General features: G+C 42.8%; 1 protein-coding gene across 1 annotated transcript in view; it reads left to right on the top strand.

Annotated features, from left to right (window-relative positions):
• The first annotated feature begins 327 nt into the window (after positions 1 to 327).
• The window catches only part of LOC126279945 (uncharacterized), a 70,431-nt gene continuing 57,794 nt past the window's right edge, over positions 328 to 12,964 (top strand). The window contains exon 1 of the mRNA XM_049979722.1: positions 328 to 574. Within this exon, the coding sequence (XP_049835679.1) occupies positions 328 to 574 (247 nt within the window). The remainder of the gene's footprint in view (positions 575 to 12,964) is intronic.

Genomic DNA, 12,964 nt, shown 5'->3' with positions numbered 1-12,964 from the left:
AGAAGAAGAGTGTGAAGAGACAAAAGTATGAAATCCACTGTTATAACGGGAGAATGGCGAATATGGGTCATTTTACGTTGTTAGCATTTGAGATTGATTGTGAAATATTTCGACGTGGAGTGAATTGACGTGACGTGGCGTGACGCCCAATGTGAACTAGCCTTAAACAAAGAACGTCGTCGCGAGACATAAATGCTCACTCCAGAGATATTTATACTCTATGAGTTCCGTGCAGTCCATACACACAGCCAGCTACTGTTGCTAGTTGGCGGCGCTACGAAGGTGAGAATATCTTTGGCGGCAGTGTGTTATGGAGCCCTGATCAGCATGTGGCGTGTTGTGATCGCTGCGGTGGCGGCCGCAGCGCTGGCGTCCGTCGTGACGGAAGACGACCCCCCGGCGATGGCCCTGGCGCCGCGCGACCACTTCATGAAGCGACGCGACGCGGTGCGCGGCGAGTTCCCGTACATGGCGCTGGTGGCCAACATGTGGGGGGAGTGCTCCGCTGCCATTTTGTCGACACACGCCGTTCTGGGTCCCGCTTCCTGCTTGCCGCAGGGATATCCCATGAATGGTACGTAAGTGCCTAAGGCGTGCTCAGTTTCTTACGTTGCTAAGTTGGATTTCATGGATATTGCGCACAATTGTCAAACTAAGCGACCTGGTGAACGACAAGAATGCTTCCTCTCTGTCTTCCTGTAGCCGGTCGAAGTGGCCGAGCGGTTCGAGGCGCTGCAGTCTGAAACCACTCGACCGCTACGGTCGCAGGTTCGAATCCTGCCTCGGGCATGGATGTGTGTGATGTCTTTAGGTTAGTTAGGTCTAAGTGGTTCTAAGTTCTAGGGGACTGATGACCTCAGAAGTCCCATAGTGCTCAGAGCCATTTTGACCCTTCCTGTAAAACGGACAAAATCTCTGAGACTGCTCGGGAATATTAGTTAAAATGCAGTTACATTGTCGGCAGCTCTTCCGTTGTGTGGTGCTCCTCGCAAATCGTTTCCGTTGATCGTAACCAATCACATGATATTGTACAGTAGTCACTTACAGACGATTAATTTAATGACTTGTTTCGGCGAAAGGTAAGAATTGATTGAATCTATTTTCGACATGAATAGCACTAGATTGATGATTATTGAACTGGCTATTATGGAAAGTACACTTGTTTACTTGTTCTCGTTAGTATTTCTTATATTGTATGTTTCTCAGAATATGACAGGATTTGTAGGGATATTGTCTCGTATTCCGATGTTATAATTTTGTTGTCAGTTGGAGAAGCAATAGACGTTCGATAATATTGCACATTATTTCCTGATGCGTAATAATATTGATCATGTAGGTGTGAAACTGAGAGGTTTTACAGTAATATTGGAAAACAGTAAGGTTGGAAACATAGTGCCTTCTGTTGCCAGTATTCACAATACAATCGACAGTCTGCCACGTCCTACTGAGAACAGGGAGGTTAGGTTCATTGCTATTGGGTGGAAGAAGAGTTCAAAACAAGATGAAAGAGCACTATTATTAGAGTGCATAGAAAAGTATAGATCACTGCTTGCATTTCGGGATGTTAGGGATGAGCATAAAAACAGAAGTTGCTCAGAAAATACGGGGAACGGCCACGAAAGAAGATGGTTATTTAAAAAAAATTAATGCAAAGGCATGAGTAGAAGTATATGTAGCTTTTTTTTTGTCTGTGTATATGTTATTTATCCGAATATGACCCTTCATTGCACGTATTGCGCGACACGTCTCTATTACTGGAGGGTCCTATGCCACAGTGTATCAAGAATTTGCATGTTTTTTTAGATATTCAGTCCTAAAGTTCAACCATAGAAAGAAAAATCAGTTCTGATATTGAGTGTAGTGAATGACGGATAGACGCCTATGTTCAGACAAATGATATACAATACAGGCCTAAAAAATTATGGTCATTACTAGGAACACCTTAACTGTCTCATCGCAGATGTTATCTGTACAAGTTTTATTTCATTCATCTAAGCAAAATGTGATCTGCTATTAAGGGACAACGCCATATACAATTTACATAAAGTTTAGGGGAACATCTTCTGACAACGTATCTACACTGGAACTTGCAGCTAACAGTTGGTACGTTCCTGCAGAAATCACGGAGAACAGCAGGAATGAAGCACAGTACTGTCTTCTTTGGACGCTTAAGTATTCATCCTCTGGAATACTTGTAACTCGTTTAGAGAACCTTACTATATCGTACTCTGCATCGTCATTGTGAGCTTACTTAAACTATATTTCATTGCGACGCTCTTTGGTTATTGTGGTTCTTTTTGCGTTCTTCTAAGCTACAGTTAGTCCATAAACATTTTTCCAATTTGTTGTAACTGATGTTAAGCAGTAAGAGCTGAAAAAAATTGTCACTTTCCTTTCCCATCATATCGAAATTTTATTTCTTGGATCTTCATGTTCTCAGTGTCTTTCTTGTGCTTCATTTTCTTGGTTTTATTAGCCTCTTCAGAAGATAATATTTTTCTTTATGTAAATCTACAACATACGTGTGTTTTCCACTTCTCGAAACCAAAATAGCATGGATAGAAGTTAAAGAACGTTTGACAATAGATGCACATTCAAAACCATGACCTTCCATAAATTTCGTATGCTAAAGTGAACCAACTCCATTCCTAAGGTTCAAAACGTTCCAAACGGTAATAATAATCGATCAAAGACAAAACTCTATTGATGGTTGCGTGTATTCCACAACACAATTCACGTTTTACTCCGTAGATGGGAGCGCACAACAAGTTATGTAGGGAGTTCTCTTTCGCCTATGACCATAGACTCACATAGCTGTACACCACAAAAGACTATTTTACACACTTTTAACCAAGATTACGTAGTATTAAGCGTAAAACGTAACTACATTAATTGATTGACCTACAATGCCATGTATTCGTCAATGTAAAGACAGTCACCAACAACATAATTGTCTAACATTTTATACCTGGGATTCACAGACATGTAGAACTTCATAAAATACATCATATTTACGCCAGTTCAAATGGTTCAAATGGCTCTGAGCACTATGGGACTTAACATCTGAGGTCATCAGTCCCCTAGAACTTAGACTACTTAAACCTGACTAACCTAAGGACACCGAGCGAGGTGGCGCAGTGGTTAGACACTGGACTCGCATTCGGGAGGACGACGGTTCAATCCCGCGTCCGGCCATCCTAATTTAGGTTTTCCGTGATTTCCCTAAATCACTCCAGGCAAATGCCGGAATGGTTCCTCTTAAAGGGCACGGCCGACATCCTTCCCTAATCCGATGAGACCGATGACCTCGCTGTCTGGTCTCCTTCCCCGAAACCAACCAACCTAACCTAAGGACATCACACACATCCATGCCCGAGGCAGGATTCGAACCTGCGACCATAACGGTCGCGCGGTTCCTGACTGAAGCGCCTAGAACCGCTCGGCCACAGCGGGTGGCACTTACGCCAGGTTCTGTGATATTTCCTTTATTTCACGATTGTTATTTCAGCTTTAGGCCATTATAAAAAATAATGGCCTAAGGCCGAAATTGCAATCGTGAAATAGTGTTACAGCCACTGGCGTAAATACGATATCTTTTATAACACCGTCATTTGACTCGTGAACTTTCATCCACAAGATGGGCCGCCATCTTGTCTCTGGACTTGGTTGACTTTCATATCAGTAATAACTGTAGATCTCAGATATGTCAGGAATGACAATATCAAAAATATCCCTCACAGTCAAACCAAAGTGTTGATTTGTTACGCCACATAAATATTTGATAGTCTACATCATTTGCCATACGAAACTCAAAATGTCCCAATTCTTAGTTGATTCACTCTGACAAAGTACTCTGTACTATATCTGAATACTGTAAAAAGAAACTGAATTTGTAAATTTCAAGTCTGAAAGAACTGCCAGTAGCAAGTTATCGTAGCGTAATAGATAAGCACTGACTTGGTGGAACCCTTTCGTTGTACAACAACGGCAATGTTTGAAATGAGTAGTGGTAGCCATGGGCAGGTGGCAGCAATGCGGGTACCTGACAGCGAGTAAACAGTCCGCCATTTCAGTAATCAGGGACCAGTGGAATGGACAACAGAGTGCGTTAGCCATAAGAATGTCTTATAAAAACAATGATAGTTTGGCAGCGGCGCACAGGGAGTTATGACGGTTTTATAATTCAGGACGTTATGATGCCGTTCTGTCGAGACACGCGATAAAATGTTGGATTAATAACTTTGAAGAGACTGGATGCACCCTCAAGAAGAGACCAACAGGACGACCCAGAAGTGTGCGTTCTACAGCGAACATAGATGTTGTACGCGAGTCTGTCTTACGGAGACCACGCCGTTCAATGGTTGGAATGTCCTTGGAGAGTGTTCGCAGAATTATGCATACAAAATTATGCGTACAAACCGCAAATGGTGCAACAATTGCAGAACTACGATGAATTTCTAAACAAGTTGTGGATGTCAGATGAGGCACATTTTCATCTCACAGGTTATGTGAATAAACAGAATTACCGTTGCTGGGCAAACACAAATCTTAATGACGGTCATGAGCGCGCTTTACAAGTTAGTAAAGTGACAGTATGGTGTGGTGTTTCATCGTATGGATTATTGGATCGTATTTTTTCGCAAATGAACAGGAAAAAACAATAACTGTCAATGCCAATTGTTATGTGGAGATGTGACGAACTTTCGTTACACCTGCATTGAACAACTTTCCAAACGTTGAAGAAGCCTGGTTTCAACAGGACGGAGCGACGTCACACACTGCATGGGGCAATCAAGGGCATGTGCTAGAATTGTTTGGCAACCGTGTGATCTCACGATTCGGTAACATACTCTGGCCACCTAGATCGCCAGATTTATCCGTTTGTGATTTTTTTCTTGTAGGGCTACCTCAAGGCCAAAGTTTACACGACTAGACCAAGATCCGTGGATAAGTTAAAACAGAGAATTCGGGATGCAATTCACAGTATCCCAGCCGAGATGTTGCAGCGGTCAGTGAGGAATCTCAATAGCAGATTTCACGAATGTATTCGTACAGGAGGACGCCATGCGAAGGACGTAATTTTTTTAAAAAAATGATAAACGCCATTAATGTTACGTGAATGGTAGAGTTGTAATGTTTCAGTTACTATGAATGCAATTTCTTTCCTTCATGACTTCTAGTATTATTGGATTGGGGAAATGTTACCGTTTTTCTGTGTCAGCCTGTAGTATTTGGTTCCTTGATGATGTGGATGTAAGCGTCCACAGAAATTTATCCAGGAAAGGGTGGTGGTGGGAGGTAGGTGGGGGGGGGGGGGGGGCGGCCAGTTGTGTGAGGAGAACCACTTTCAATAATGTAACAAATATTGGACCATCAGCATACGAAAAGTTATCGTGATCTTTTGTGCGATCAACCTCAGTTCTCTGAAAGAGTTTTCGTGAGTGATGTTTGATGCTCCCAAAACCAATTTTTCATCCTCCATCAGCAGCAAAGTAGAGCGATTATTGTCATACCAGCAGCGTCTTTATGGTCCAATATTCCGAACCACAGTATAGTACAATATTGCTAACAATATTGTAACCAGTATAGGAGCTGCCCAACGAATATGGCTCTAAAAAAACTGGCTATGGTAGCGGACTGCCTTCTTTAGCATAGCTAGACTGAAATTTACAGTTTGGTTATGAGTTGCCGAAGAATACGAATGTGACTCGAGGAATACTGGCTGCGGTGACGAACTGATCTGTAGCGTAGATCGTTTCGAAAACTCTTAGGTGTATTTTCGAAATTTCCCGATTGCCGAGGATGTGGTTACGCAGGAATCTAAGAATACATGATGAAATGAAATAAATTCTGACATCTCTCAATTGTACATTGAAATGAATTCGTTGGCGCCAAGTGGAAATTTGTGCCAGATGGGGATTCGAGCACGGATTACCCGCTTTACGCGAGCGATAATCTTAACTGTTCGGCTATCAGAGCACGATTTCCGTCCGACACAAATTCCGACACACGGCTTAAGTAGCGCTCTCTGTTCACCATACTCGTTGCTCGCCGCATAGCGCTGGAATTCCACCAGGCTTCAGGAGAGTACATCTACGCTGAACCGATCTTACCATATGGTACAAAATTTTCATTGCAGTGGACAGTTTTAAGTGGTCACTTCTCTGGCGTCCTCAGTCAGTAATGAGATTGCAAAGGCACAACACCAGTAGAGAGTGTCCACAGCAGTGGGACTGTGTACATTTGGAGCCTTAGGATTGGCTGAGAACGCGAGAGAAGCGACTGTTAACAGCTTTCCATTGTTGTCGACGCCATGCGCCACATGGTTAATGGCCGTCAAGCTCTATGTATTAATGTACAGGGTGTATCTCCTTAGGGCCGTCAGGCGCATTTTCGTTGATGTTTCGACAGATATTTGCAATTTTGTTTTTGCTATCAGTAGCTGGAATCATCCGACACAAATGATGCTCATCACGTGTTGCATGCGACGCGCAGCTGCGACGGAAAGCGCAGGTTTGTTTCCCGTTTCAAACAAAATGTTTTTTGAATGATTTTACTCATGTCCAAAAATATTCGCACTCAGACTCAATTACGAAGTCGTAAATATACTGCAGCTTTCTGCTTCGAGTTTTATCTACCTCACGGTTCAGTGTATAATTTGAGGGCTACAGCTTCCGCAGTGTGTGGTAAATTTAGGGACTTTGTAACGAGTACGTCCGCAGTTTAGCGTTAAAATCTTCACAATTGAAGTGTCTTTACTTTGTACACGATGTGCTTTCGCTCTCTGCCTTTCGAATGGTGGGCTTTCATCAGTCTTCATCCACATGACTGCTGGCTGCTGGTCTGCTCCGGCAGACATGCCGAATGGACATTGGAATTCTGTCCTGCCCTGGATGCTATCTCCATAAGGGATTCCACACCTTATCTAACATTGGAGGTTATGATATTTAGCAAACTCCCCACCACTCACCCCCACCCCCAAAGCCTTCCTGAGGCTCTTCTGAAGGAGAGACTACTTGTCGCCCTCCACGGTCAATGGAGGAGGCCACATAACCAGTCCCCACATTCAGTCTGTCTCGAGAGACGCGGACAGGTTACAAGCTGCCCATTCGCGTGCTTTCCCGCGTCGGGTACACTGGAGGGTGCCTCGGCGTGCCAGTATTCTTTATCCAGTTTACAGTTTCAGACGTGGCACTAAAACATGCTGACATTAAAGTACGTGTACTTTTAGGGAACTCCAGAATCGGAATATTGGCTGCATCGGCAGCCATACGAGGGAGGAGAGTTGACTAACATGGGCTTTTGACAGGAAAGGTTTTCGGGTTTTAAAGGTGGCAGTGTGTTCGTTGAAAATGATGTCTGGAACGTCCCTTGACATCCAGAACGGTCAAGTACAATGTAAACATCTGTGAGCGATCTCATTTTCAGCGCCGAAGAACAGTTGATGTATTGAAGGAACTGACTGTAATTTCCATGATTCCTACTAACGCATTTTGTCTGAAGAATAAAAAATTAAACGTGCGGCAGTGAAATGTTCTACCTTGTGATTTACCGTTGATCAGAAACTGATCGATGTAAAACAGTGCCAGAATCACAAGAGGTCATGGGTTCATTACGACATTTTCCCAAAAATAGTTACAGGTGACGCGATGTGATATTTTGGATGTGACCCAGATATCAAGCAACAATCGCGATAGTAGATGGTTGCTTCATTACCATGTCCAAGGAAAGTAAAACATGAGAGAATAAACTGTGATGTCATATCGTCAAAGGCAGGTAATACCGACTGTAGAACCAATAAACACATATAATTAAGGACGATAAACGATTCAAAATAAAAATTAGGTAAAGAACTTTATTAGTTACCAAATACTAAAATTTTAATTTTAATTTTATAATAAGTTTCTGGCGGTTTTAGTAGCAGCTGTAACAGTACTTCAAAAGAGAAACGCTTTTTGCATGCCACACATTAATTTTTTATTCGTCATGTGCACCCAAACGTTCTTCGCCTTAGATTCAAGGAATCTTCAGTGGGTATCAAATCAGCGTCTGATTCATTATCTACAATCCAAACAGCTTGCTCTCCTCATTCAGACGCATAAAGTGGCAGTTAAGATGTTATATTTTGAAAACAGTGACCAAAAGAAAAACTGTAAACTTTCAACCAGTTTGCCACATGAGATCTACTGTAATTTTATGTATGTTCCCGAGGAGACTAGGATATGAGAGTAACATAATAATATTCAAGGATAGTGGTATATCCCCCTAAGTTAAAGCGGTTTTGACGGGGGTCATTAGTCCTCTGGCTGGTTTGATCTTGCTCGCTACAGCTGTGTCAACCTCTCCATATCAGAGTAACTGTTACGCTCTTCGACCTCGATTATTTGCTGGACATATTCCAGTTCCGGCTTTCCTCTACAGTGTTAACCCTCTACATTTCGCTTAAGTACCATAGAATTTATTCCCTGATGTCATAACACATTTTCTATCATCCTGTCCCTTCTTCTTGTCAGTGATTTCCATACATTTCGCGTCTGCCGAGAACCTCGTCACCTAATTTTCAACATCTTTGTGTAACACCATACCTCAAACGCTTCAAATCTCTGTTTCACTGGTTTCCCCGCAGTCAGACTCAGTTCCACACATTGCTGAGCTCCAGACGTGCGTTCTTAGAAATTTCTTCCTAATGGCTTGCGTAAGTTACAAATTACCACCGACACAGAGAATCAGCTCAAATATAGCGTTTCCGCGTAAGAGGCAGCGAAGAAATACAGCTGCAAAGTGAAACTGGAGGAGAAAATTTGCATCTGAATATCCTCGTGTTTCAGAGCTTGCTGTAAACAGACGCAGTTAGGTTAGCCACGAACGCTAGCACCACTGTGGTAACTCGACTTTTTTTTCCTCAGCGTAAAAGTTTTTAAATAGAGCCTAGGGAGAACAGCCATACTAACATTTTAACTGGACTTCGAAGAGCCAATACGCGCTCCCGCGATCGGTGTGGTCAGCCACTAGAGCACATGAAGCACTAGTTAGGCCCCATACTGGTAATTTTCTTAAGCGCTGATGCTTCAGAAGCTTAGGGGATCCTAACATTTCGACCAGCAATGATTTCGATAGTATTACTCGTGAGTCGTGATAACTCAGTGGATAATTTAACAACGGTAGGACGAGTACACGATCATTACATAAGTCACGTGATAGATGCCTGCTGGCGCTCGGGTTGCGCCAAACGTTCTACTGCCAATATTTTATTACTTTACATACATACCCTCTCGCTCTCTTAAATACACCACTGGCCATTAAAATTGCTACACCACGAAGATGACGTGCTACAGACGCGAAATTTAACCGACAGGAAGCTGATGCTGTGATATGCAAATGATTAGCTTTTCAGAGCATTCACACAAGGTTGGCGCCGGTGGTGACACCTACAACGTGCTGACATGACTAAAGTTTCCAACCGATTTCTCATACACAAACAGCAGTTGACCGGCGTTGCCTGGTGAAACGTTGTTGTGATGCCTCGAGTAAGGAGGAGAAAGACGTACCATCACGTTTCCGACTTTGATAAAGGTCGGATTGTAGCCTATCGCGATTGCGGTTTATCGTATCGCGACATTGCTGCTCGCGTTGGTCGAGATCCAATGACTGTTAGCAGAATACGGAATCAGTGGGTTCAGGAGGGTAATACGGAACTCCCTGCTGGATCCCAACGGTCTCGTATCACTAGCAGTAGAGATGACAGGCGTCTTATCCACATGGCTGTAACTGATCGTGCAGCCACGTCTCGATCCCTGAGTCAACAGACGGGGACGTTTGCAAGACGACAACCATCTGCACGAACAGTTCGACGACGGTTGCAGCAGCTTGGACTATCAGCTCGGATACCATGACTGCGGTTACTCTCCACGCTGCATCACAGACAAGAGTGCCTGCGATGGTGTACTCAACGACGAACCTGGGTGTACGAATGGCAAAACGTCATTTTTTCGGGTGAATCCAGGTTCTGTTTACAGCATCATGATGGTCGCATCCGTGTTAGACGAAATCACATTGAACGCCCATTGGAAGCGTGTATTCGTCATCGCCATACTGGCGTATCACCCGTCGTGATGGTATGGGGTGCCCTTGGTTACATCTCGGTCACCTCTTGTTCGCGTTGAGGGCACTTTGAACAGTGGACGTTACGTTTCAGATGTGTTACGACCCGTGGCTCTACCCTTCATGCGATCCCTGCGAAACTCTACATTTTAGCATGTAGCAGGTCCTTTACGGGCCTTTCTGAATACAGAAAATGTTCGACTGCTGCTCTGGCCAGCACATTCTCGAGATCTCTCCCCAACTGAAAACGTCTGATCAATGGTGGCCGAGCAACTGGCTCGTCACAATACACCAATCACTACTCTTGATGAACTGTGGTGTGGTGTTGAACCATGGGCAGCTGTACCTGTACACGCCATCCAAGCTCTGTTTGACTCAATGCCCAAGCGTATCAAGGCCGTTATCACGGCCAGAGGTGGTTGTGTTCTGGGTACTGACTTCTCAGGATCTATGCACCCAAACTGCATGGAAATGTAGTCACATGTCAGTTCTAGTATAATTTATTTGTCCAATGAATACCCGTTTATTATCTTTATCATCTGCATTTCTTCTTGGTGTAGCAATTTTAATGGCCAGTAGTGTATGTAATGCTTTTTATTATGATATTTCCTTATCCAGTTGCACGAGCAAGTCTGCCTGATTTATTCCTGTATCCAATTTTACTGATTGAAGCACTCTTTACTGGCCTGCTTCGGTGCTACCAATATGATTCAATCGGTGTGACTTTTTTGGATCTACTTTGGAAGACCACAATACATCTTCTATATTCGAGCCTAAGTACAACTTTTAAATGAGTGGTGTTGTAGAACTCCTCTCCTGTCCTACAGTATTACGAATAGCTTTAATCAAGTCAGCTGTGATTTAAGAGGAATTCTGGGCTTAACGTCAACATGCTAGTGGGGTACAGAATCTTTCGCTTACTATCATCGACCAGACACAAAGATATCAGGCAAGTTGCCACTTTCAGCAGAATTTTGTCACGGACATGGGGTCTGCTGTTCCACCAGACAACGGATTTTTTCTTACATTAAACGTACATTATACCATGGATTTTTATTCATTTGATAGTTTGGTGATAAAGAGTACGGAGGCGCGTGTACTTGTCAACGACTGTGTCTAAGTAAGATGAAAGGTATTATGTAAAAGACGCCATTCGATTACGTCAATGATCAAAGCTATTCTAATTGATTTACTAGGTTCTTACTGATGTACTTTGCAATGCATGACAAACCGTCACGGTAAGACTAAGAGTTATTGTTGTTAGTTTTTAACAATGACGCGGCATAATACCCAGAAGAATTTTAATCACTATGACACCGACCGCGGAAGCCTACGATCTTTTGAAATGTTTCCGTGTCTGTGAACCTGCGAGTTCGTGGTCTATGTAAACGACCCGAGCAATTGAATGTGCAACTTTGGAGCAACATATTACAATAATTTCACAGTTACACATTGATTTTGCATCAGTAATTATCTACTGCTAGGGGAAAGATAAGTTTTGTTTAATGAGACAATTATATTTTCAGAAGTATCAGTTCGTCCTCTCTCTTCTTTCCCCTAAACTTTTCATAATCCATTACAGTAATCGGACTTACTTTTCCTAACGACTTGCCTACCTTCCTTTTTCCCATAAATGTGCTCCGAAATTATTCGTATATTTGTTTCTTGTTATTTTGTACTATGAGGCCGGTGGCGAACTGGAGGATGAATTTTTGACAATGCCAGCCACTTGTGCTGCCAAAACGTCAGAAAAATCACTAAACAAACGTCGGCCAAAGATCGCGGGCAAAACAGATAATCATGGATGCCTCTACAGTTAAAAAAAAATTGGTCATCTAGCTATTAATTTATACGTTTTGCTTTATCTGTATTGTTGACCCTATAAAAACAACTTCTCATCCCTAGCCCCCTGCTTCGGCTACCATAGCATCTACCACATGGCTTCTGGTAAATGCGTTTACTGTGAACTGGCACAGTACGAAATTTAGTCGTATTCTTATTTATCTATTTTTCTCTTTATCCCTCCAGATGCAAGTGCAAATTTGAATTTGGCTTTTCAGTATATAGAGGCTCTCCAAGAGTAACGAAATTAAAGATCCGAAGCACCATTTCGAAAATATAGTTCTCAATGTTTCTAAACAATTTACAGCACTTTGAAATTACGAAGGGCGATTCTAAATTAAGTACCGTTTTGGAATTCTGCCGCTGCAGCTCCGCGGTCGGCATTTGGCCATGCTTCTACGGCCATAATTAATGCGAAAACTTTAGTTGATATTGCATTTCATGAACAAATTAGAAATTCGATTATAGAAAAACAAAAGCATCTATGCAGACCATACAGTTTATGCGAGCGAAGCAGCGGGCGCTAAGCTAGTAGGTGATACATGTTTCAGACTGACCACAAAGAGTTATCGCGTAGAGCGCGCTATCTGCCATCAGCAATGGAGGGTGACTCTTTGACAACACTAGCCACCCGTGCTGGCGAAATATCAGGAAAATCGTTAACGAAACTTCGGAAAAATTCCCAAGGCACAAGTTAACAGGCAATAGGAAAGCTTCAACAATTTCATAATTTTCCAGGAGTCGCCTGCAAATGAACGCCGCCCTGGTCAGCTGATCGAGATGTTGGGGTCTAGATATCATGTGCACTCTGCATCATCTATGGTATATTTGTTTCGATTCCGTTACGATACAAATTTTTTCTTTTTAAGCTCGTGTTGTATGTTGTGGTATCCTTTGCAGTTGTAGAACTTCTGTTACAATACTGATAATCGACTCGATTTCTTCAGATAACCGTTTCTTTCGTTTACCTGTGATTGAGTATTCTGGGGCAAAAGATTTTTTTTTCTTCGCTGATGTGGTG

Source organism: Schistocerca gregaria, chromosome 1, assembly GCF_023897955.1.
Source record: "Schistocerca gregaria isolate iqSchGreg1 chromosome 1, iqSchGreg1.2, whole genome shotgun sequence".
Lineage (NCBI taxonomy): Eukaryota > Metazoa > Arthropoda > Insecta > Orthoptera > Acrididae > Schistocerca > Schistocerca gregaria.
The sequence above is the reverse complement of the archived record's forward strand: the minus strand, read 5'-3'. Positions and strand labels throughout refer to the sequence as shown.